Here is a 25,764-nt window from a genome sequence, read left to right as displayed (position 1 = left end):
TATATTGATTTTCATCATGATTTGTATATACTCATTTACATGATTATTTTTCTTAGTATCCATAATTAATTAATTAATTGTCACAATTTCCTTAATTCATTTAGTAGAGATCGTATGTATATAAGCTTAGAGGGATGATAGGACTTACCACCGTACCTTCCCAATAGGCAACCTGACCCCTGGATTCACATTCTGTTTTTGCAAACATGTCTTTTCCAAATAAATAGTCACACAAGATTTTCTTTCTTATTTTGTTTTCCCTTTAAAAAAAATTAAAATAAATAGTGACTCCAAGGTGGTGTTTGTTTTTTAGTTGAATAGAAAAAGTCAAAATATTTGACTTTTTCTATTAAGCTAAAAGTATCTTATTGGTATTAACCAACATAATTAAAGTAAATTTCTTATTAATAAGTTTAGTTTAATTATGTTCGTTGATGTCAATGGGTTACTTTTAACTGAATAGAAAAAACCAAATATTTTGATTTTTTTTATTCAGCCATAAAACAAACACCACCCAAGTCTTTTTCTAAAAATCAACTTTTCACAAATAAACAAAAAGCGAGTCTCGTCATTCAAGTGAGGACGCACGTGAAAAACGCGGGTCCACAGATATCATCATAAATCCTAACCTCGGACTAATCAGCTAAGTGTGATTGAGCATGTATGGGTGGATAATAACATTAAAGGGTGTATATCGATTGTCATTTTTGATTGTGTAAAAATAATGTGTAGAGGAGTGCCCTAGAACAATAATATCATTATTCTTCAATACATTCTCATCACTTTCAAAAGCCTTATTTTTTATTAAGGTTTGTTCATGGTAATTGATTGCACCTTCAAATTATTGAGGAGTTCAATGAGGAGTACAAGATGTATCACAAACAGGAACACAAGTGTAGATATTGGTTAGTATAAAACTCTTGAGAGAAGGTAATGTCTGTTCCAGGTAATATTATGTACTTACTCTTTCATATTTGATGGACTTATTCTAGGATTGGTGTAGATAGTTTTTCAAGTACATCACATGTCCATTGTGTGGTTGCATTTTATTTTGATATTTGACTATCACATATTAATTAAAGAAATTCATAATTGAGATAATAAAATAAAATTTGAGTTTCAAAATGAAGATGTTCACACTTCTCAATTTCCAGATGTTCGACCCACCCTTAACTTTTCAACCACTTCAACTATGATTTTTCAAAGTAGACATTCTCCCAAGAAAATGACACTCCATGGTATATGACTATACCATGGAAGAAGATTTGCATTTTTGTGATTTACAGTCTAGGAAATGCATATAGATGGAGACCTTGATCCATGTGAAGGGTGAACATGGTTCGATACCTGGCCTCCTTCCTCTCATCCACAAGTTTGAATTTAAAAAAGTAGACAAGAACAGCAGCCAAGATCTTCAGTTGCCTATAAGCAAATTCCTTTCCCAAGCAAATCCGAGGACCAGCCTGACATTGAAAAATAATGAGAAAATACTTCTTCCTTGTCACGATATATGTGTATATATATAAGATCGATGAATCAAGAAGTGTGTGGTATATGTAGTTGGAAAAATGGCTGCATACCTGAAAAGCAGTGAATTTAAAAGGACTTTCAGGTTGGAAAACACCATTCTCAAGCCATCTTTCAGGTCGAAACTCCCCCGCATCCTCACCCCAAATGCATCTCATTCTCCCCATGGCATAAGCCATGTAGCACATACCATCTCCTTTCTTTACTTTGAAGCCATCAGGAAGAATATCATCTTCTTCTGAATGCTTTCCATCCTGTATTTAGAGTACAATAGATTAGAAAATTCTAGTTTTAAGTTGCAATTTTGTCTCCTTTAACTTCTAAATAATTAAAAAAAAGTACTGGAATTTAACCAATTCATTAAGGTCCTAGCTGCTTCAAAGAATCTGAACCTGGGTAGTGACCAACTAGGAAAATAAATATTTGCATTTCACTGATCACATCACCAAAATTAATTATATTGTGGAGGTTTGAATGGTAACTTAAGTGCAACTACTCACCCATTTGCAACAATTTTCTTATATACACTCTAAAACTCAGTACCATAGTAGAAAAGAAAACCAGGTTTTGAAAGGATATAACAAAACAAATAGGCCCTGTTTGGATAAAGGAGCACCATTCCAACTCTTCTCCCACTTCGTTTTAGTGGTAAGAACAACTTCTTGTTACAATATGTGTCTGACCCCACAAAACCAGAGACCTATAGGTACATAGCATAGAAATTGAGCTGCAATTGAGAAGTATTTCAAATCTGATCCCTAATCTCAAATATGAAAAAAGAAAAAGTGCAGGTGGAAGGAGGAATCCCACCACATAGAATTCCCACATAAACATAGGAAAATATATGATGATTATATGGCACTGCCAAGGTTGTGAAGCCCTTTGCACCTCCATATTGTAACCAACGAGGATAAATGGAAAACGGGCATGGGCTTGGATCAAAGTGTGCACACATTACCATAGGAACTGCTGGGTAGAGTCTGAGAGTCTCAGTTAACGCTGCATGAAGATACTGCATCTTGTCGAGGGATTTTTCTGTTATCTTCTTGGCAAACTCATCAGCAGGTATGTTAATCTGAGCTTTAGTTGCTTCTCTCACCTCCAGCACAACCTTTTCTTGAACCAGAGGATGCTTGCAGAGCAAGTAAAAGAACCAAGTAAGCGTGTCAGCAGATGTGTCCTTACCAGCAATGACGAAACTGAGAATTATATCTCTCAAATATCGATCATTCATTTTCTTTGGATCCTTCTTACTCTCCAGCAGAAACCTTGATAATATATCCTCTTTTCCTCTCTGGTTGCCAAAAAACTTCATTAGTCCATAACACACACAAGGAATACCTTTTTAAGGTAAAATTTACTTACATCAAGCTCTTTATTCTTCATCTGCTCCCTCTTGCATCTAATTAATTCAAAAATAAAACTGTCAATGACTTTGATGTTATGCTTAAGAGCAGCTTCCAAGCCTAAATTAAGGAACCTCTTAATCCTCCATAATAGATCAACATATCTCCAATACACAATGACATTAGAATCATCAAAGGCTTTGATGAATTGATTTCCGAAAACATCTGAGCCAGATAGAGAATTCAGGTCAACCCCAAATCCCACCTTAAAAATCGAGTCCAAAGTTGATTTCATCAACATATCCTAAAAAAAAAAAAAAAGAAATGAGAGAAACACAAGCTCCTCAGTTATTCAATACTGAATGCAAAAGTTGTGCCTGCAATCAAGGAAGAGGAAGAATGAGACTATTGAATGTTAACAAGATTTATAATAGCATATTTACAAACCTTTTTTCTCTAGAAGAAAAGGAGTGTACCAAACTTTGAAACTTAGTCATGTAGTTAACTGAACATGTAAGAATTTAAACCCTAAGATCAAACTTTTTACCTACTCCATAGAATCAGGTGGTACCTAAAAACCTGAAGCGAAAATTAGTAATCGAAGTCATTTAATTTAGAAGTCCTTAGAAGTTGTTTTAGAATCGAGGATAATGGCCCATTAAATTCTACAGCTTCTAGCCTACTACAAACCTGCAAATCCATCATTTGCTTAGCTGCAGCCACCATAGAAACCTTCAAAACCAATTTTGCAGCATTATCTTGAAAAACAGAAGTACTGAAATCTCGCAAAACTTTCGTTGAGAATTCATAACTTGCAAGCTTCCGCTGGTGGCGCCATTTTTCTCCATCCACTGCAAAAATTCCATCCCCAAACAGATCTTTCATTATGTCACAATGATACTCCCCCTGCGGAAACATCACAACCAAATTTCAGTTTTAGTGAATCCAAATACTGATGAAACCTAATCAGCCAAACGAAATTTTATTACCTTGCCATAATTGATGAAGTTTGTTTTGAGTATATATTCAACATTAACTGGATCAGCAGTGTAAATTTCACTATGTGATGGCAGGATCATACGGTAAGTAATGTACTTCTGGGCAAGAGATGCTTGATAATCAAAGAGTTTACTGAAGTGTATAAGTTGACTGAACACCGGACCAGCTACTGGAGGCCGTTGATCCTTTGACATTACCTCTCTTATGTAAACAAATAGAAATTTAGCTACAAATATCATCAAAAAGAAACTCAGTATTCCCAATAGTGCTAACATAAAAGAGCATGCAACATAGAAACCCAGAAGAATCAAGATCATGACAGAAGCAAAGAGGAGAGCACCCATTCTGGACAATGTTGGAAGAAGAATACCAAAGAAAACTATAAATGAGAATTTTTTTTATGATTAATGAATTCAGAACGTTAATATGCTTGGTAATAACTTGTTGAATTTTATTTGAGAGAAAAGGAAAGTCTCATAATTTAAGCTTTCATTGGGATCATTCGTAATTGAGATCTCAATCCTTGGGATTGTCTAATTATGAAATTTAATACTGATCATAGATGTGAACCCTTCACTAATTCTACCTAAAAATATACTGTGTTGATGATGATTGACAGATTCATCAATAATATTTTTCACAGCTCCTTGTCTTATTTATTTGGACCATGAATATATTGCCTCTAGTATCCTTGTAGTGAAACTAATGGAAATGATTCGTCATATATTAGAAGAGCTCATGCATGAAATATTAAACCCATCTCCAATCAGGATGGTACACATCTAGGGGGAATACACAGACAGGATAACATGTCTTGCCTCATGCTTTTTCATATACTTCCACTTTAATGAATAAAGCATATTGAGGACAAGATAAGATCCACAATGGCAAAGGGTACCACAGCATTAAAATATACTGGATGCACCGACCTTTAGTAGCATGAGATGCTTTGTTTCTTGACATACATGGGCAGACAGATTCACAGAGAACAAATGAAGCATCATGAAGAAAACTTCCACTACCAATGAACTCATGAACTATAGTTCAGGATCCAGCAATGACATATTTTGCTACAGATTACCTGACAGCAACAAGTTTCCAGTAAATAAACGAAAAGTCAAATGGAACATGGTTCTGTGAACAACGATAATAGAACTCCCATGACAATGAGCTCCAGCCATGACACATGCAGTCATGGAACCCTGTGGTTTAAAGTGAAGTCTAAGTTTCAAATATTTAAGTTACAACTAGTACAGCAGGCCTGTTTCTTCTGTTACAGGTGTTGCAACTTGACCTTAGTCTCATTGAGATGAAGAGTCACCATAACCAAGGTTTATGTTGTTGAAGTATATATCTTCCCCTAAGGCAAACCATGATGTGGTAATGGATGGGTTCACAGAAAATATATTATGAGAGGTATTGTAACGACCCGCACCCAACCATGTAGATATTGTCCGCTTTGGGCCCAAGGGGGCCCTCACGGCTTTAAAACGCGTCTACTTGGTTAAGAGGAGCCTCTACATATATAGCGCCAGGAACATTCTCCCCTATCCGATGTGGGACATCACAAACACCCCCCCATGCAGACACAACGTCCTCGTTGTGTCCCATGGGATTGCGGGGCCAAACAGACAAAGCCAAACAAACCCCCACACCGGGGTCGGGGATCGGCTCTGATACCATTTGTAACGACCCGCTCCCAACCATGTAGATATTGTCCGCTTTGGGCCCAAAGGGGGCCCTCACGGTTTTAAAACGCGTCTACTTGGTTAAGAGGAGCCTCTACATATATAGCGCCAGGAACATTCTCCCCTATCCGATGTGGGACATCACAAACACCCCCCCATGCAGACACAACGTCCTCGTTGTGTCCCATGGGATTGCGGGGCCAAACAGACAAAGCCAAACAAACCCCCACACCGGGGTCGGGGATCGGCTCTGATACCATTTGTAACGACCCGCTCCCAACCATGTAGATATTGTCCGCTTTGGGCCCAAAGGGGGCCCTCACGGTTTTAAAACGCGTCTACTTGGTTAAGAGGAGCCTCTACATATATAGCGCCAGGAACATTCTCCCCTATCCGATGTGGGACATCACAAACACCCCTCCATGCAGACACAACGTCCTCGTTGTGTCCCATGGGATTGCGGGGCCAAACAGACAAACACCCCTTATGGAGCCAAACAAACCCCCACACCGGGGTCAGGGATCGGCTCTGATACCATTTGTAACGACCCGCACCCAACCATGTAGATATTGTCCGCTTTGGACCCAAGAGGGCCCTCACGGCTTTAAAACGCGTCTACTTAATTAAGAGGAGTCTCTACATATATTTTGTGATGTCCCACATCGGATAGGGGAGAATGTTCCTGGCGCTATATATGTAGAGGCTCCTCTTAACCAAGTAGACGCGTTTTAAAACCGTGAGGGCCCCCTTGGGCCCAAAGCGGACAATATCTACATGGTTGGGTGCGGGTCGTTACAAATGGTATCAGAGCCGATCCCCGACCCCGGTGTGGGGGTTTGTTTGGCTTTGTCTGTTTGGCCCCGCAATCCCATGGGACACAACGAGGACGTTGTGTCTGCATGGGGGGGTGTTTGTGATGTCCCACATCGGATAGGGGAGAATGTTCCTGGCGCTATATATGTAGAGGCTCCTCTTAACCAAGTAGACGCGTTTTAAAGCCGTGAGGGCCCCCTTGGGCCCAAAGCGGACAATATCTACATGGTTGGGTGCGGGTCGTTACAAATGGTATCAGAGCCGATCCCCGACCCCGGTGTGGGGGTTTGTTTGGCTTTGTCTGTTTGGCCCCGCAATCCCATGGGACACAACGAGGACGTTGTGTCTGCATGGGGGGGTGTTTGTGATGTCCCACATCGGATAGGGGAGAATGTTCCTGGCGCTATATATGTAGAGGCTCCTCTTAACCAAGTAGACGCGTTTTAAAACCGTGAGGGCCCCCTTGGGCCCAAAGCGGACAATATCTACATGGTTGGGTGCGGGTCGTTACAGGTATCCTCAACTTTTATCCTGTCTAATTTTGTATTTTTGACAGTGGAAACATAAGTTGCAGTGTCCTGGTTCGTTTGCTACATGGTAAGCTAACCAAGGTCTCATGGAAAATACATAAAAACATTGGTTACAGAAGTGCTTTGATAAGAAGAAAATAGTATAGTGTACCATGCTTCTGTTCAACACTAAAGTTCTAAATCTGTTAAACATCCAGATCCCAAAAACAAGAACTTGTCTGAGAAAAGGAATTTTGCTTAAAGGAAGAAAAAGATTATTTCAGCTGTGCTCTTGAGTGGGGCTTCATTTTCAGGCCAAGTGATGAATAGAAAGTTGTCGATTACAAGACTATGCTTACTCGTCTTATTGAATGCGCCTCCCTCTCCAACTCTCATGTTTTCCTGTGCACTGACTTGGAACAAGAAATTCAATAATAAGATTTTGAATAATCCAACACAATGATAATTTTGGCATAAAAAGAAAGATGGAATCAAACTTCTTGCACATTTTTGGGTCCTTTTTGTAATGCAAGGCAGAAAAAGAATGAAAGTTGAAGGTCTTATCAGGAAGCAACAGAATTATTTGTAATAGTTTGAAGCAATACTGACTGATTTACCTCAATATATGAGTATCTTTGATCTTCACATGCATCTCAGGTCCTTGAAGGTAATGGAGGGTACACAGATCTGCCATACATAAATTTTCATTATTCTGAAACTTTCTGACAAAGTATATATATGTATAAACATGAGAAATAATTTGCCCAAAAGCCAAAGCGAGAACTTAATATCACCTTCACATCTCTATCCCCACTGGTTTCTAAATAACACCATGCATCCCGCCTTCCATCTTCATCACATTATTTAACCCATTCAGGACCCATTCAACTTCCCCCATTACAACTTCAGGTGATCCTGTCACTGAGAACTCATAAACAACTCCACAAATTTCAATCATGCTACAGCCTGGAACTGCCTTTTTTATCCCTCTTTCTTTCATTAAGGCTCTAACTCTCTTCAAGTCATCAAATTTTCTAGCCTTTGCATATAGATCACACAATATCACATAGAAAGCATGGTTTGAAGGATCCAAATCAATTAAATATTGGGCCACTTTTTTTCCTAATTCCACATTCCCATGCATTTGACAGCCTCCAAGTAATGCACCCCAAACAAACACATCTGGTTGCATTGGCATGCATCTGATAAGCCCCTCTGCCTCTTCAAAGAGTCCAGCTCGGCTAAGTAGATCAACCATGCAGGCATAGTGATGGACCTGTGGCTCAATCAAGTAAACACACCTCATCAAGTCAAAACACAGACGACCTTTCTCTACTAAGCCAGAATGAGCACAAGCCAACAACAGCCCAACAAAAGTCACATGGTTGGGCCTCACCCCTAGTGTTTCCATCTCTTCTAAAAGATCAAAAGCCTCTTTACCAAGCCCATGAAGAGCAAAAGCTGAAATCATGGCAGTCCATGCCAAAATATCCTTCTTAGGCATCTTTCTGAAGACTTCAATTGCACTTTCAACACATCCACATTTACCATACATGTCTACCAATGCTGTTCCGATTACCATATCACACTCTAGGCCACTTCTCTTCAAGTAACTATGCACCCATTTCCCATGATCAATGGCACCCAGAGAAGCACAAGCTGAAAGCACACTAGCAATAGTAATCTTGTCTGGTCGAACAGTATCATTGCTCATTACCTGCATCTCAAAGAAATATTCTACAGCCTCCTTTGGCCGCCCACCCTGAACCAACCCAGTTATAGTTGAATTCCAAGTAATAACATTTCTCTCCTCCATCTTCCTGAACAGACCCAGTGCTGAGTCAATTTCACCACTTCTTAAATACCCAGTAATCAATGCGTTCCAAGAAACAACATCCCTGTTTGACATTTCATCAAACAAGATCCGTGCAGTACTCAAAAACCCACACGCTGAGTAAAAACTAATCAGAGAATTCTGAACAAAAAGATCACCATGGAATCCAAACTTGATTATTTGGCCATGAACACTAAGACCCAAGCCACCACCATCCCTCTTCGTGCATTCCTTCACAAGGAATGGAAAAGTCAGGTAATTGGGGGCAATGCCAGAACAGAGCATTTGCTTATACAGAATTATTGGCTGCCACAAACCAATTTCATCCACGCCATTGTCTTTACAGGCATAGGCTCTGATCATAATATTGTACACAGAAAGACTCGGGTTTTGTATGAGTCGAAAAACATCAGTAGCATAGCTGAGGGAGCCCCAATCTGAAATTGCACAAACGAAGAGGAGACGAGTAATGAGGAAATGGTTGTGGGCTTTGGGTAGGTGGGGTGATGTTATGATCTGGGAATGAATTTGTTTGAGCTTTCTCATGCTCTTACATTCCTCAATCAAGCCGGGGAGTCTGTCCTTCAGATGTTCCAGCATTCTTCCCTCAACTGGTACCTGCAAATAAGGGCGGGGACTTCAATAACTAATTTTTCAAAATTTAATGAAGTTACACTTGTCACTGCATACACTCTTCTTCTTTAAACTAATAAGATAATTAAATAAATAAATAAATATATGTAATAATTAAAAATAAAATATTATAAATGAAAATTATTTCCAAAAACTAATTGTAAAAACTATTTTCAAAAGATGTTTTTTGAAAACTACTTTCAAAAACGTTCAAAACAAGCCAAAAATGAAATTATTTCAAATCTGTCTAAGAACTGTTTGTTAAAAACAGTAGTGGGCTCAAAACTGTTTTTAGAAACAGTTTTCACAGACTTAAAAACAAGTGTAAGAAGCACCAACCATTTACGAATCTTTATACAACAAGGCAAGGCAAGGCAAAAGAATTGGCACAATCAAAACATAACCGTAAACTGAAACGTTTTGCTTTTTTTTTTTTTATTTGAGGATGAAGAACCAAAATTCTCAAGCAGAAAGGAGATTACAGATGGAAACAGAAGAAGAAGCACAACTGAAAGGCATCCCAAGAAATGCAAATTTTATTATTACAGAGGTGATGGGAAAAAAATTGCAGGAGATGATTTGAACAATTATTGAAAATTTTCGAACTCCACGACCTGCGATCACCATCTTGTGTACAGAGAGTAGTTTACATGATGGTGTCTCTGACGTCCTAAAGAAAACCTTCGATTCCTCGGCCTGCTCTTGCTTCCCGGTATAAAGTGAGGGCTTCCTCCATGACTTTGGCTTGAGCCAGCAATTGAGCTCTCTTCTTACCAGATGGATGGGTAGAAAGATAATCTTTTAGTGTCGAATCCCCTGCCACCTTCCCCAACTTCTCATACACTCTGGGTGCTATTCGAGGGTCGTATCCTGCTGAGGCCATCAACAGCAAGCCAATGTAATCTGCCTCCATTTCCATCCTAGTACAGACAAGTGAGAAAAAACTATCAGCTGAGCTCTTAATAAGTTCTCATTCACCATCTTGTTCCACTAAATGGGTGTAAGCCCATTTTGTTTCAGAAGCCGATGGGATTTGGATAGAAGCAGTGGGAGTGAAGAGTAACATCAAATACAATAATAAAACAAAGCTTACTTGTTCAGCATTCACGAAAACACAACAAACAACTAAATTGTAATGATAAGTAGAGCTCAGATGCGAAATAAAGTAAAAAAAGACCCACCCCCTTGCTCAGACCCCCTCCCCAACCCCAACTTGAAACAAATGGATGAAATGGAAAAATGAGGGGCAAAGCCTGTCAAAATTATAGTAGTTATAAATATGGCAACAACACATGACATGTTGGCCAAGAATGGTTCCCTGAACACTGAAGGTAAACTGGTATGAAAGTGGTTTGGTCGTTCTATCAATGATGTGAGGGAAACAGAGCGATTCAAGCATTCTATATGTTATTTGGGGTTTAGCAAAATTTTCCCAGAGTTCTAGTGGATAAATTTAATATCAATTATTCACTGAAATTCAGCCAAATCTTCCTAGTCACTAAGATAAAGACTTTTATCAGAAACAAAGAAAAAAAAACGGGATTCTCCCATAAATTTATGAATCCACAATCATATTTGGCAATGTCAACTATGCTGGAACTCTGGAAAAGACAACTCAAAATCATTTTCTCCACCTTAAAAGCAAGTTTTATTTTGGCATGAGAACACACTGAGAAACAACATAGAAAAGATAATAAGGGTACATGTTATAAAAGGTGAATTTTTTATCACATTAACATAGAAACTTCATCCTCAACAAGAATATAGCAATCCTTCTCAGCCAACTTTACAGAAAAGTTAAAATTTTCATTTGGTGCTCCAAGGAAGAATGATAACTGAGTCAGTTAACCATCTTCAAACTTAATTTGTCCATAATGTAGGACTGATACTGCTGACTTATGCCATAGCCAAAGGATTCTCATGAGATGCAACAATAAACACCATGGCGCCAGTTCCCTCTTGCAATCATCCTCCAAGATTATTTCAAGAGGAAGCATCATCGACCATTGCAGGGAGTGATCCACATGATTCTATCAGGTTATGAGGAGTTGGATTGAAAAGAAATGTTATCTTGCTCACAGATTGAAGGGACAACAAGCAAGATCACCCTCACAATACATAGGTAAATCCATCAAAAAGAATAGATAAATCTATCACAATCTGCTTATCAGATGGAATATTACAAGACTCGCAATGTCAAACATTTGCCTACTATAATTGGTCAAACTTTTAACATTCAATGAATAAAATTGAGATATTGGGACTTGTTCCTACAGCAAGGCACAGAATCAACCTCTAACCCTGGTATGACAGATAACAACTTAACCTTACCAAAAAATTACCACCAAACCTGACCCAGGGGCCATCTGAAGGCTGCCATATAATCCTATTTTTCCCTGATGATAATTCAGATTTAAGATTTCTCCATAAGAAGACTTTCACACATTTTATATTATACTATGAGATATTCATAAACTACTTTAGGTAAATCAATGGAATCTCAAAAACTAAAAAAGGAGAACAGTGATTTATGTACAACCGACTTAAACTTCAGCAAAGGTTGGTAACAAGGAATTGGCACCTGTAAGGCTCATCGATCATAGAGGAAATAATGAGGATGAGAGACATTTTTATCATTGTACAAATGGGTGGAAAATAGCATCAACAAGAAGCACAACAGGACTTCTTGGAACTGTTTCAGCGGTCAGAAAAATCTTTCAGTTTTTCTTTTCTTTTTTTTTCTATTTTTCTTTTTTTGATGGATAAAGCAAGAGAGTATTATAAAAAAGGAAATGCCAACAGAGTGCCCTGAAGTGCACAAGAATTGTTTTTAGGTAAATAAGTAAAAAAATTAGAAGTGCTTGAACAAGGTGCACCAAAGTACACAAGGAGTATACAAAATGCACCAAAAGGCAAGCAAAGGCACCAAAAGGCAAGGAAAAGGAAAAGAGCAACAACAAACCACTTTCAGAAAGAAAACCAATGCTCTAACAACCTAGAAAAGAATAATGCCCCCAATCAATCTTCTTGTAGGCATACCAAAGCCTAGGTAATACATTACAGGAGATGAAAATTTTCAAACAAGACATTTTTATGGTGGCATCATTTATTATATATACCTGAAAACTCTTTGTTCAAAAAAGTCTTAAGCAAATTGAGGTCTTCATAGCAAGATTCTAATTGTTTAAATATCTTACATCACAAATCAATTTAGATAGAATAATTCATATTGTTGAAGTTATTGATCAATCAATGTTCTCAGAAATAAATTTGAACAAGAAGAAGAACTCAAATATGAAGCAAAAGAATGAAGAGGCAAAACATACCTCCTTGAAAAAGGAAGCCTTAGAAGGAGAGTGGACATTGCATGGACAACATCAGGCATAATGAACTGATAAAGTATCAATTGCAGAATGGCAAACCACAGGTTTTTTGTTATCCCTTCTGCTGCATGCCGAGCCACAGCATGCCCAATCTGATCACCAAGGAAAACAAAAGATAAAAAAACTCAATCCCCATTTGAATTCTTTAAATCACACATGAAAATCGGCCACATTCCTTTTCCACATCCAACAGAATGACAGTACCTAAATACTAAAGAACATATACCTCATGCCCAATGATGGTTGCAATCTCGGCATCCGTCCTAAAATGCTCTAACAATCCCGTAAAAACCACAATTTTCCCACCGGGCAAACAGAAGGCGTTCACAACAGGCTCATTCACCACCAGAACCTCCCAGTTCAATCCTTCCAAATGCTGGGTCGTTGGCCGTGACCCACGTTCTTGAGCCTCCTTCCTACTCTGATGAACCCACTTATCATCAAGAATCTCATCATCTTTATGCCACTTCCCCGGAGGGGTGTCCATCAATGCTGCCAATGTTTCACGCGTCCTCGCTTCATCAACCATAAAATCCCCTTCCGCCGCATACCCTGGATCGCTCCACACTCGTTCATGACTCAACCCTCTCTGCAACGCCTTGATTATATCGTTTGATATCAACCTCACACGCACACTATCTGGGTGAATCGCCGGCAGTATCTTGCCCTTAAAGGTGCCTTTGAGCTGCTCAAACTGCGCCTCCCCTATTCTTCTTTCCATGCTTCTCGACAAAAGCACGAAATGGGTCCTGTTTGTGTACGGAATCGCCTCCAAATTCCCAAAATACACAGTGATCAGAACCCCAGACCCCACCACTACAACAATGAACACAGTCCTTGGATTCTGAAACCACCTTCGCGGTCCTCGCGGCCTGAAATGCTGAACGCGGTACCGATCGACATAGTAGTACCGCCTTGCGCCACCAAGAAATGGATTGGGGTAGCACCGCTTTAGTCCAATTTGGCAAGAAATCAAAGAGAACGGAGAAAACCCAGAAACCCTAGAATTATTTGAGCTGTAAATCGAAGAAGGATTGTGGGTGATTCTGGAGGTGGGTTCCTGAATTGGGGTTCTGGGTATTGCGCTCCGAAGCGCATTGAATGCAGACTTGGCTCTTCTATAGAAAGACATGGTTGTTGAAAACCCAATTCAAGAATGATTCTGAATGAATTTGAGCAAGACGAATATGATCATCTTCAATGAAAAAAGAGAGAATTAGAAGAAGAAACAAATGGAGGAGACGTAGGAGGAGGATGCATTAAGCAGAAGAAAAGTGGGTATTTGTTATTTAGACAGAAAGTAGAGGTTTCTGGAAGAGGACTAGACACCTTTGGAAGCACTATGTACCTGCCAACTATACAACCGCTTCATCCCCTTCCATGTTTTTTTCTCGTTTATAAATCCATTTTTTATTGTAGTATTGCTGTCAGCCGGGAAACTCACAGTAAATTCTCCTTCAAATGGGGGATGATTGCAAAATCATAGATTGTTTCCACAGAAAGACACTGCGGGTGAAATCATAATCCCTCTACCAATAGCAACCTCTAGAATTGCGCCTTTTTAAATTTTAAGTCATCCCTCTTTTCCTCAAATGGCCATTAATAACTAAATATGCTTTTTTCGATAATATACAAAAACGTTTCAGATGTATTTTTAATCCTCGTTATTTTTACTTTAATCTTAATCTTAATCTTATTTTTCTGGATCTTTTTACCTTGGTCTTGTTTATTTTGACTAATCCCACCATGTACATTCAATCATGAGTGTGGGTCCCATCCCTCTAGGCGCCAAGCTTCTCTTCCGTCCAAATCTTACACAGATCAAATGTCATGACATTCATATTCATTGTACAAGTAACAAATGATATGAAACGTTATATCATGAGCATAAATATTTATTTATAAGACTAATTATTAGCATTTAAAATAATAAAAATGCACTTGAAAACATTACAGCTCTATTAAAATAAAAATCCATCAAACATCAAATTCAGACAAAAGCTCCTTAAAAAAGTTATAGTTCATTTCTTCCAAAAACTAACTTAATCTATGAAGAAGTATGTCGAAAAAAACCATTCGAACACATTTTATTGTAAAAACGTTTATTATTCACTTAAAATAAGTTAAGAGAGAAAACATTGTTGGTCATGTATCAACAATGAGGATTAGGAGTTTGGTAAATACCGATCCTAACTTAACAACTTCTCATATTTCATCTCATTTGAAATCGTCACTCAAATCAACCATTTGTTTTCTCAAACACCCATTTAGCACCTATTGTATTTCAACTAATTTGGAATGCTTACACAAGCCAACCCTCTTTTTTCTCAAATGCCTTGGGTCAAAAAATATTGGGTTTTCACTTTTAATTAAAATTATATTCGAAAAATATTTTTGTTATTATTAACTAAGGTACAGCTTCTTTTTAATTTATTTGAAGATGTTTTTTTTCTTTAAATCTATTTAACTCTTAATGAGAAAATATAAATAATTTTGGAATATTTATAAATTTATTAAATATTTGGAAATTAATTTTAACTAACACTTTTTTTTATTATTTTCTCATCATGTTATTAATTAAAAATTGAAAAAAAAAAGTGAAAATGAAAATTACAAATTAAAAATAAAATAAAATAGGAGTCTTATTACTATAGTGAATAAGTCTGTTTAACTATTTCAAACTCCAAAAAATAAATCATAAATTAAATATATATATATATATATATATATATATATATATATATATATATATATATATATATCCCTTCCCATCATTTTTCCACTATTAGCCATATATACTAATTTTATACAAAAATTGATATCATCATTATAAATATTAATAAAATTTTAAATTTTGGGTTTTTTTAGCATATTTAATTTATAATTTTTATGAACAAAAAATATATAAACATCCTTCAATGAAAAGATAATTTAAATATATTTTTTCTAATTGAAAAACTTCTTTTGCTATTTTTTTATGAATAAAAAATAATATTTTATTTTCCTCTGCCTTTTCTTGATGATAATCCAAAAATTATTTTAAATTATACACATTTTAACATGTGTTATAATCTCATATTATAATGATAATTAAAATACATGTTAGAAATGGATTATGCTAATCAATTAATATCAATCATGTTCATAAAATATACTTCTTTTCTTGTAGAGTACATGAGATTTTTTTTTATTTTTTTTGAGGATACACCAATTTTAGTTAAGAATGCACCAAAATTGAAGATTGTACCTAATTTTTAGTTAAAAAATAAGAAACCTAAATTTTTAAATTTTACTAATATGATAATATCAAGTTTTGTATAGAAGTTATATAAAAGTAGGATATATGGCTAATAGTGGAAAAGCAATGGGAAGAGATAATGTTTTTTCCCCTTTTTAAATTTATGATTTATTTTCTATGGAAACTTATTCACTGTAATAATAATATTTTTATAGTTTGATAAATAAATAAATAAAATTTCTATTCCAAAATTATATAGTCATCTAAATAATAAAAATAATTTTAGAATATTATTTTAAGGGAGAATTATGTTTTGGGGGTAGATGGACCCCCAAATTAACAAAAAGTCCATGCAACTCTTCAAATTGAGCCCAAGACCCAATGAAAGTATGGAAATTGAGTTGAAGGATATCATCCTTCAATATTTCCAACAATACCCTTTGTTGATTTTGAGAAAAAAAAATTAATATTTTTGAAAAATACTTTTATTTAATTTAATATTTTAAAAAAATACTTTTATGTAATTTAATATTTTTTAAAATACTTTTATTTAATTTAATATTTTTTAAAAATAAATTTATTTAATTTAATATTTAAAAAATATTTAATTTAATATTTTTTTAAATACTTTAATTTAATTTAATATTTTTGAAAAAAAATTTTAATTTAATATTTTTGAAAAAAAATTATTTAATTAAATATTTTTGAAAACTACTTTTATTTAATTTAGTATTTTTTAAAAAAAAAATTATTGAAAAAAAATTATTTAACTTAAATTTATAAAATATTTTATATGTGTTCTTAAAGAGTATATTTGTCCGTTACTATTTCATATCCTTCAACTCAATTTGAAAAGTTATATGGACCTTTTATTAATTTGGGGACCCATCTACCCCCAAAAGATAATTCTCCCTTATTTTTAAAATTAGTACTTCAAATCAACACTTTCCATGGTACATAGAATTTCATGTCAACATAAGACTAATAAACATATGTCAACATCCCATTAGATAATATGTGGTGGCATTCGACCCCCCAGTACACAATCATGAAAGTAGTGCCAAGTACCAACAGATACTCCAGAAAGCAATTTCCAAACATAGAAGCTGACATCAAAAAGTAGTCTCAAGTCGATAAATATTCTGATGATCTCGACAAATAACAAAGTAACATACTGTCTTCAGTCTTTGATCACATTACAACCAAAAATTTTGAATTCCAAGAGGGGTAAGAAGGAAAAACTTTCCCCAGAAAATGACTAACATGACAACCAAAAAGAATATATGTGAGAAAAAGACCCTACATTCTGTAATCCAGGCTTCAAATTTTGGAAATTAATATTAGATCATCAAATAAATAAATCACAAAACTAATTAGCCTCTGCAGTTCGATCGAGTCCTCAACCGTTCTGTCTCAGATTTACGAGGCCTTCACCATTTGTTGCTGCGGCCCCTCCCACGGTTGGAGCCACCAGAAAATCTATCATTTCTTCTATTTGAAAAACCTCCACCACCCCGACCACCTCTTCCCCCTGAGAACCTATTACTACCACCACCTCTTCCCCCAAAGCCACCACCACGGCCACCACCTCCAAATCGTCCCCCTCTTGACTGGTCTCTTTCTTGCAAGCGTGGCAGTGCCTTCAACACCTCTAAGCTCACATTAGCTGCATTCTCCTGACCTGCAAACATCAAAAACCAGGGAAATTCTTTTAAGGAGATGATACTAGCAAAGCAAAAAAACTGCAGAACTAAAATAACAGCAAAATCCATTATGTGTTGGAGGTAGCATAAAACAATGCAAGGATTTAAGACTGCCTCGTAGTTTCCAGCAAAAAGGAATTTGCCACAGTCAAATTCCACAAAGTTAAGAACAGAAGGTACCAGCGAGAAATGCGTCCAGGTCTTCAGTTGCTACATCAAACACTGCACCATTTCCATCAGCTGTGAGAGCAAGGCCCTTAATTGAATCAACCTTATCCTCAGGCAAGAATCTTCTCAACACCCCATATGCAAAACTGAAAAATGGCAACACGGAAACCATGAATCAGACAAGGCTTGATGCATTAAAATATTTAAAATGCCAAAGGCAACCAATAATTAAATAAAATTCAAGCAAGCAATGAGCATACACTCTTTTTCAATAATTATATAGCAGTTATCTTCAATACTACCTGCTATACAATTGAACTAAAGGAAGAACAACTTGAGCTTCAAACCAAGTAGAGAATCTTTAACCACCTTCCTCAAGGAGACTACTTGTGGAACCATTCTCACCCATAGCAATCAATGCCAAAAATAATTATGATAAATGTTTGAACCACCCAACCACCACCCCACAAAAACCACATCCAACACAAAACAAACAAAAAAAAAAAATCCAACGTTAAGACAATTGTAACACCTCACACGCATTGGTTGAAAACAAGCATACACCTCAAATGCAATCGTCAGATGCTGGTTGACCTACAAGCCACATACACAAGAAATAAAATGCTTCACGGGATGTGAAGCAACCAATGTAAACAGTGTGCAACAAGAGCGTTCACATCTGAGGAGCATGTCTCAGAAAATATCCAAGAGACTATCTGTCACATGACAGATACACCAAGTAAAATTTGGATATTACTTAGAAGTGAAAATCTGTGTTGCAGCAATATTTTTCCATCACCACCAGGGCAGGAACCTTGGATATGTTTGGACACTCTTTTAACTTGTGCCAATCTCCATGTCATGTAACCAAATTTTCTTCCTCAAAAATAATCAGATGCACAGGTTCTAATTACTAAAACCTAGTTGTTTAAGAATGTACAAACCATTGATTGCTTTGGGCAGATATTAAAGTAAAAAAAAATTAAAAAGTGTTCCAAGTGCTCACGATGGTGTGTAGATTGGTTTCCCAGCCTCAAGAAGTACAGTCACATGATTATCCAGGGAGGCGAGAAGTGATCTACTCTTTATCTCAGTATAACCCTGCACAAGAAGCAACCCAGTGTTTTCAGAATTTCAATCAACAGTAGGATATCAAAGCTCAAATGGAAAACAGGATGAAGATTCCTAAGAACTTACAGAAGCCTTTGCAAGTGCTTTTGCAAGCAACTCAACTGCTGATAGACCAGAGGTATTCAAGAGCTCCTCAGCAGCAGATTTGAATGCAGGAATCACACTGCATTTCAGAAGCATGTCAATATCCAAATCTGGCAAAACAGTAAGTTTTCATCATTCAACACAAATAGCTAGTGTACCTATCAGAGACTTGGGTGATTGTTCCTGCAGCTTCTACACCAGCAGATTTGGCAATATCAGCAGGTTGAGGAGCAGATACATGTTCGAATTTTACTCCAGACTCTCGTTCTATCTTAGAAATATTTGACCTTCTTGGATCAAAAAGCATTACAGCAACCCCACTATTGCCTGAAAAAAATAATATATATCTCTATGCATCACATAATCTATTCAAAACCATAAGAGACATATGAAAATGGATTGGCATTTACCTGCTCTTCCTGTGCGTCCAGATCGATGGATGTAAGCTTCAACATCTCGAGGAGGCTCACACTAAAGCAAGAAAAACACTATCAGTGTATTTGAGAAGCATAACTTGAAAGGTCCACACCATTTTTGTGTTAGTCATGCATGCATATATTACATCTAATGAGAAATCAGTGCAACTTCTGCACCACTCTGATACAGGGTCCATATTTTGCCATGCTTAATATCAAATTGCATGCCAAATATCAACTTGATCAGATCAGAGATTGTGAACTGCTCATTATAAAAATAAAAAATAAAATAAAAATTAAAGAATAAAATAAAAAAGCTCCAAACTGGACCTCTACTTTTACAAGCAAGCACCCGTGATGAATCAATAGCAATTTTAGCATGCATGACATGACAAGCATGGGAGTGGTATCTAATCCAACAATCTCCAGGGCAAATACTGGGATTAATGAAGACGGTATATATGGTGTAAAAGTAGCATTCTTTTGCCACAGGAGTGACCAACAGCAGCTTGTCAATATTAATTGGATGCCAAACCTGGATGATTAACTGCACATCATTAATGTCCAATCCTCTTGCCGCTACATTTGTGGCCACTAATGTCATGAATTTGCCAGACCTAAATCCAGAAAGCGTGACCTACAATAAAAAGAAGAATCCATCAAGAGACTCATACAACAAATATTAAGCTCGAGTTCATTAGAAGGAAATATGACAAATTTCCTGGGGCTCATACAAAGTGACACCAACAAGGTGCATTCTAAGAACAACTATGGTACTGGTAACCATATAATTATTTATATTCATGAAGAAACTTTAGACTTCCATAGACTTTTAAGAAAATTGATCAGAAACTATCAAATTTTACACCTAGATGAAAATTAGGCATAACATAAAATTGTAGGCAAACAGCAAAGAGAATATGTTAACAGAACACAAATGGAGAAGCAAACCAAACAAACAGATACACAAGTAACATTCACAAGCATCCTCATAAAATGAACTGCTGTCTCACGAAGCTATTTGTGGATAATGCAGTTATATGACATGTAGTTGCTTGCCCAAACCCCACTTGCTTAATCTTGACAGGTGCCCCCAAATAAAAATTTACCTCACGCTGAGACTGCTGAATGTCCCCATGCAAAGCTCGTGCTCCAGGCAATAACCCAGCAAGTTCAGAAGCAGAATCCTTGGTCTCAGTAAAAATAATTGTTCGACCTCCACTGAATTAAGAGAAAAGACAGGAAAAAAAATGCAATGAATTTATAAAGAATATCACAAAAGCATGGCTCAGAGGCAGTCAATAGTAGAAAAACTTACCTGCTATAACAGCGAATAACATCAGGAATGACCTGGGATCTGGCTGAACTAGAACAGGGAAGAACAATATGCCTAACATTAGTACTGGCCTTCATTTTTTCATTACCTACAAGGTCTGCTGTTTTCAGGGTTGGTTTAAGAAACCTAGAAGAAATCTGGCAATACAAAACACAGGACAACATCACATAAGAAGCAGACGAAAATATAGAAGTAATTGTTACAAACACATGAAATAAATGAAATATAAAATTAAGAAATTGTTATTTATTTGTACTCTTAACTCAAAATAGAAATTATTCTAATAGGACAATCATGGAAAGAAAATGTACTTCTTTCACCCAGCCAGGTAATGTTGCACTGAAAAGTAGTGTCTGAACTTTGCTTACATCCTCCACCTTGCCTGAAAAATCAAACAAAAGGTTGGAAAAAGATACAATATCCTACCAGCTATTAACTTCCACCATCCGTTTATGTATGCACACAACTAATAATAATACGTGGAATGCATTTAGTGGCCAAGACTTATCACATAAAAAAATCCAATACATCTAAGAAAATCTAAGAACTTGAGAGAATTTGAGATGCCTCCCAAGAACACATGAGAGAGAGAGAGAGAGAGAGAGAGAGAGAGAGAGATTTGAAGAAGATGTATACTTCACTTCTTCTCAGACTCTCCTAGGAACCTTTCCATGGCCAAGCCCTTAGGACTCTCCATGGGGACCCAAACCTCGGGGTGTTGACCGCCCCACAACAACCGGCACCAGGTAAATTCAAGGTATCATTAATGGCAAGATTTGATCCAAGACCATGTGCCACCTACTAGAACCACACTTCCTACTATTCACCTTGACCAACTAGGCTACCCTGGCGAGTAACATTAGAAAAGACGTATACATCAACATTGCTCAGACTCTCCTACATCAACATTTCTCAGACTCTCCTGTATCAACATTTGTGAATGTACTAGAGAATGTGCAAAGGGGCTAAATAACTCTTATCCCTAGAATTTCCAGCATTCACAGGTCATTTCCAAATAAAACCAAAAATGGATTTAGGCATCAACTCAATCTATACACAGAAAATAATATATTGTAGTATATCCTACCAGATATTAACTTCCACCATCCTTTTATGTATGCACACAACTAATAATAATACGTGGAATGCATCTAGTGGCCAAAACTTATCACATAAAAAATCCAATGCATCTAAGAAAATATAAGAACTTGAGAGAATCTGAGATGCCTCCCAGGAACACACAAGAGACAGACAGACAGAGATTTGGTGAAGACATATACTTCACTTCTTCTCAGACTCTCCTATGTCAACATTTCATAGACTATCCTATATCAACATTTGTGTATGTACAAGAGAAGAATGCGAGAAGAGGATAAATAACTCTTATCCCTAAAATTTCCAGCATTCACAGATCATTTCCAGATAAAACCAAAAATGGATTTAGGCATCAACTCAATCTATACACAGAAACTAATATCATTGTAACATATGTATGGATCTGAGGTATATTTTGATAATACTATGAAAATCACTATAATTTATTAATGTGCCAATGTGTCAATAGATTTGTTCAATATTCACACTGGCTTATATACTGCTACTCCTACATGCTGATACATAAATGGAGAATTTATTTAATTCTGCTTTTCATAATTTAATTCAGAAAATCAAGAAATATCATAAAACAATGCACCCCTAAATGATGATTAACATACCTAGAATAAGTTCAACATCTTCAACAAAACCCATCCTCAACATTTCATCAGCCTCATCAAGGACACGGAACTTTAAAGAGCTGAAGTCAATATTTCCCCTCTCTATGTGATCCTACAACATGATTTGCTTGGACATCAGTATTAGCATGAATGGGATACAGAACACTAAAAATTTTACATGCAAATAAATCTGCAAAATTAGAACAGGGGCTAGAATGAAATTGAAAAAGAAGAAAGTACCTTAATACGGCCAGGTGTTCCCACAACAATATCAACTCCTCTTTTTAGCTTAATCTCTTGAGCTTGGTAAGGAGCACCACCATATAAACAGCATGAAGTTAATCCTATTGCCCCACCATAAACATCAAAATCTGCATACACCTAAAAATAACTCCAAAAAAATTAAAATAATTAGATAAATGGTTACTACAGAGGCAAGGGCAGATTCCTCAAACTAAGTCCTTGCATAATACCTGAGTTGCCAATTCCCTGGTAGGTAAAAGCACCAAAACGCATGGTGGTCTCCCATATCCAGTCTTTCGTGATCCTCTGTTGGGCCCATTTATTAAAGACTCCAAAATAGGCAACACAAAGGCCAGTGTTTTTCCCTGTAAGAGTGTAAAGGATAGTTACAGGAACTAGTATTCGACACAGGGATAGAAGTCCAGTAGGACCACCCATGCAATGAACAATAAACTATTAATTAAGGTAAATGAACAACAAGAAACTTGACACTGCAGGAAGGACAGGAATTCATTCTATTGCGAAACTAGCCACACACAAAACATGGACAATATGCAACATTAAATCAAGTTTGATTTTTTAAAGACACAAACAGGGTTTTACCATCATTTTTTTTATCAGAACAGGGTTTGACTATCATTAGTTTATTCAAAACAAGCATAGATGTTTCAGACAAGCTCAATTTCTTCTACGTTAATGGGCTTGGATATATTTTAAACTTGCAACAAGAAACCCTACCATTCAAGAAAATGGCATTAAGCACACAAAAAATGGATCAGAAATCCTCAAAACCATACCTGCTCCAATAAGAGCTTTGGCATAATTTAATTTAAGGAAATTTCACATCCTTCAAGACCACACCTCTCACTTTTCAAGCAACCAGTTTTCCTACAGACAGATATTTACTAACAACTATGCCCAGGTCTTGAATCCAATCCAGAGCTGAGAACCTTAAACCTTTGGGAACCTCATCCAAACAGCTCTTCCCAGCAAAATAATTTATTGACTCACCTCTGTCCAGTATTCCAAATTAGGTCAAACTCAACCAGATAGCCCAAATTGATTGCAAACAACTCAGCAAGTTTTTGGTTTCATTCCTTTTCACTAAAATTTATTCAAATTCACCATCAGCCAATTAGCTTAATATAACTAGATAGGAGATTCTTTCATGGCTAATAGATTAAAACATTTCGAGACTAATTCGTACTGAACCTAACCAATTTCTGAAGAAATTAGATACTATTTAAGAAAAATTTGCAAAAATATAAAACAAATAACACATTATAAATGACCCATTACGTCTTGATCTTATATTGTTTGTAAAGAAAATTGAAAACCCAAAACTCAACTCCTTTTTACCCATATTTTCTCAGCAACAAAACAGACACCAAAATCATACGTACCTGACCAGTACGCGCCCGGCCAACCAAATCAGACCCATCAAGAATGGTATCGAACGTCATAGCCTGAATGGGAAACAACGCTTCGATCCCCTTCGACTTCAGCTTCTCCCTAAGTGGCTCCGAAATCCGAAAATTGGACAACGCGTTAGGGTTTTCCTCTGCCTTCCCTTCTTCCTCTTCCATCTCCGGCACCTTTAATTTCTTCTTCTTCGCCTTCAAACTCGAATTCACCGGCTCACCCAATTCAGAGCTCGTCTCGCTCATCTGGTCCTCATTATCGTCATCAATCTCCGAAGCTTTCCGCTTCTCCTTCTTCTTGGTCTTTTTCTTCTTCAAATCCTCAGAATCAGAGCCCGAGATCTCTGGGTCGCTCTTGACCCTCTTCGATTTCGACTCTTTCTTAATCATTGAGGCTTCAGTTTCTAAGGTCTTAACCTTCAACTTCTTCTCCTTCTTGTCTTTGGATACTGAAACAGGATCAGCAAGGGAAAGAGAAGGCATGATTTTCTAGATAGACAAAGTAAATAGAGAGAGATGGGGGTTTCTCCTGCTACAGAGTGTATGGCAGTGAAACGCGGTAGCAGGAGCAAGAGAGGAAGAGAAGGGTTTTAGGGTTCTGAATTTATGGTGTTGGCCGTGGAACCATTCTAGGCCGTCAGATTTTGAACCCTATTTTCGTTTAGATTATCACCGTTGGATCACTAAATTTCCTAAAAGATTGGACTAAACCGGTTTTTCATACACTGAGAAAAGTATCCGGGTTTGACTTCTCCTCTAATAGAAATTCTTTTCTTTTTTTATTCGGCTCATAATATTGCTTGCAAATTACAATTACAGAAAATTAGCAATAAAATTGAATGTATAAAATTATAAATCCTCTACACCTACTAAATTAAAAATTATTATTTATAATTCTATTTTGTGCATTGAAAGAAATAATAACAATAATAATAAAATTTATGAATGATAAGATTAAGAAAATCACATCCGAATTTTTGTTTCATAATTTTTTCATAAACATTTTATCCTCAACAATATTGATTATAAGCTATATAAATTTTTTTTAAAGATTTTCTTTAAAAATTGAGAAGCCTATGTGTGAGAAGTACATGGACAAATTGTATATATCTTAATATATCATATAAAAATTTATTTCAATATTTATGCTTCTACTCCTCATATATAGGGAACGAACTTATAAGATAGGTTCTTTCGGATATCAGTCTCGCATCTTTCTTAATAAGATGAATTTGAGATAAAGATAAACATATTATAGGTGATTGTTTTTTAATTGAGCTGAGTTCAATTATTTATAAAACTCTCTATCTTCAAACAATAAAAATATATATTCCACTTCATGTAGAGAGATTTAGTATGAAAGCTTTATGTGTACCATATGTTATACTATTTACCCAAGTGAAAATTGGTTGGTTTTCTTTGTCCATGTTCTTGTAATCAAAACAAAAAGTTAGTCATTAATAATCATTTACCTATTTAGTTAATCTAATAATATATTGTCTTTTTCTTTAATATGTTCAAATTTTGGTTTAAAACCAATTAAAGATTTCAGAATTTTATCCATCTTTTTTATGGAT

The 25,764-nt window shown here is 36.3% G+C and overlaps 4 protein-coding genes across 8 annotated transcripts; all 4 read right to left on the bottom strand.

Moving 5' to 3' along the window:
• Positions 1 to 1,092: 1,092 nt before the first annotated feature.
• LOC100247993 (cytochrome P450 704C1) lies at positions 1,093 to 7,791 on the bottom strand. 5 transcript variants are annotated; one of them, XM_010664053.3, is made up of 9 exons: positions 7,677 to 7,791; positions 7,500 to 7,569; positions 7,242 to 7,291; positions 3,863 to 4,098; positions 3,564 to 3,779; positions 2,893 to 3,177; positions 2,486 to 2,821; positions 1,581 to 1,781; positions 1,093 to 1,463 (listed from the first exon to the last, which is right to left on the bottom strand). In XM_010664053.3, the coding sequence occupies exons 2-9, from the start codon at positions 7,532 to 7,534 to the stop codon at positions 1,281 to 1,283; spliced, it is 1,542 nt and encodes a 513-aa protein (XP_010662355.1). In that variant the 5' UTR covers positions 7,535 to 7,569; positions 7,677 to 7,791; the 3' UTR covers positions 1,093 to 1,280. The 5 variants fall into 5 exon arrangements, with proteins under 5 accessions (XP_010662355.1, XP_010662357.1, XP_010662354.1 ...); XM_010664055.3 differs by lacking the exon at positions 7,677 to 7,791 and having other exon boundaries at positions 7,242 to 7,295; positions 7,500 to 7,606; XM_010664052.3 differs by lacking the exon at positions 7,677 to 7,791 and having other exon boundaries at positions 7,500 to 7,603.
• On the bottom strand, positions 7,703 to 10,065 carry LOC104882101 (pentatricopeptide repeat-containing protein At5g66520-like). Its single transcript, XM_010664051.3, has 2 exons — positions 9,964 to 10,065; positions 7,703 to 9,334 (listed from the first exon to the last, which is right to left on the bottom strand). The coding sequence occupies exon 2, from the start codon at positions 9,314 to 9,316 to the stop codon at positions 7,703 to 7,705; it is 1,614 nt and encodes a 537-aa protein (XP_010662353.1). The 5' UTR covers positions 9,317 to 9,334; positions 9,964 to 10,065.
• LOC100253134 (mitochondrial metalloendopeptidase OMA1) lies at positions 9,750 to 14,276 on the bottom strand. Its single transcript, XM_002269916.5, has 3 exons — positions 12,959 to 14,276; positions 12,676 to 12,824; positions 9,750 to 10,269 (listed from the first exon to the last, which is right to left on the bottom strand). The coding sequence occupies exons 1-3, from the start codon at positions 13,862 to 13,864 to the stop codon at positions 10,020 to 10,022; spliced, it is 1,305 nt and encodes a 434-aa protein (XP_002269952.1). The 5' UTR covers positions 13,865 to 14,276; the 3' UTR covers positions 9,750 to 10,019.
• A 2,801-nt stretch (positions 14,277 to 17,077) lies between these two features.
• LOC100258263 (DEAD-box ATP-dependent RNA helicase 7) lies at positions 17,078 to 24,800 on the bottom strand. The gene is made up of 14 exons (XM_002269837.5): positions 24,170 to 24,800; positions 22,997 to 23,131; positions 22,764 to 22,904; positions 22,524 to 22,635; positions 21,120 to 21,190; positions 20,791 to 20,945; positions 20,582 to 20,693; positions 20,008 to 20,109; positions 19,467 to 19,527; positions 19,215 to 19,383; positions 19,039 to 19,135; positions 18,848 to 18,942; positions 17,854 to 17,987; positions 17,078 to 17,651 (listed from the first exon to the last, which is right to left on the bottom strand). Exons 1-14 carry the CDS (start codon positions 24,668 to 24,670, stop codon positions 17,401 to 17,403), a joined length of 2,136 nt encoding a protein of 711 aa, XP_002269873.2. The 5' UTR covers positions 24,671 to 24,800; the 3' UTR covers positions 17,078 to 17,400.
• Positions 24,801 to 25,764: the final 964 nt, after the last annotated feature.

This window comes from Vitis vinifera, chromosome 16, assembly GCF_030704535.1.
Source record: "Vitis vinifera cultivar Pinot Noir 40024 chromosome 16, ASM3070453v1".
NCBI classification, from domain to species: Eukaryota; Viridiplantae; Streptophyta; class Magnoliopsida; order Vitales; family Vitaceae; genus Vitis; species Vitis vinifera.
Note: the sequence above shows the minus strand (reverse complement) of the source record. Positions and strands in the feature narration are given on the sequence as shown.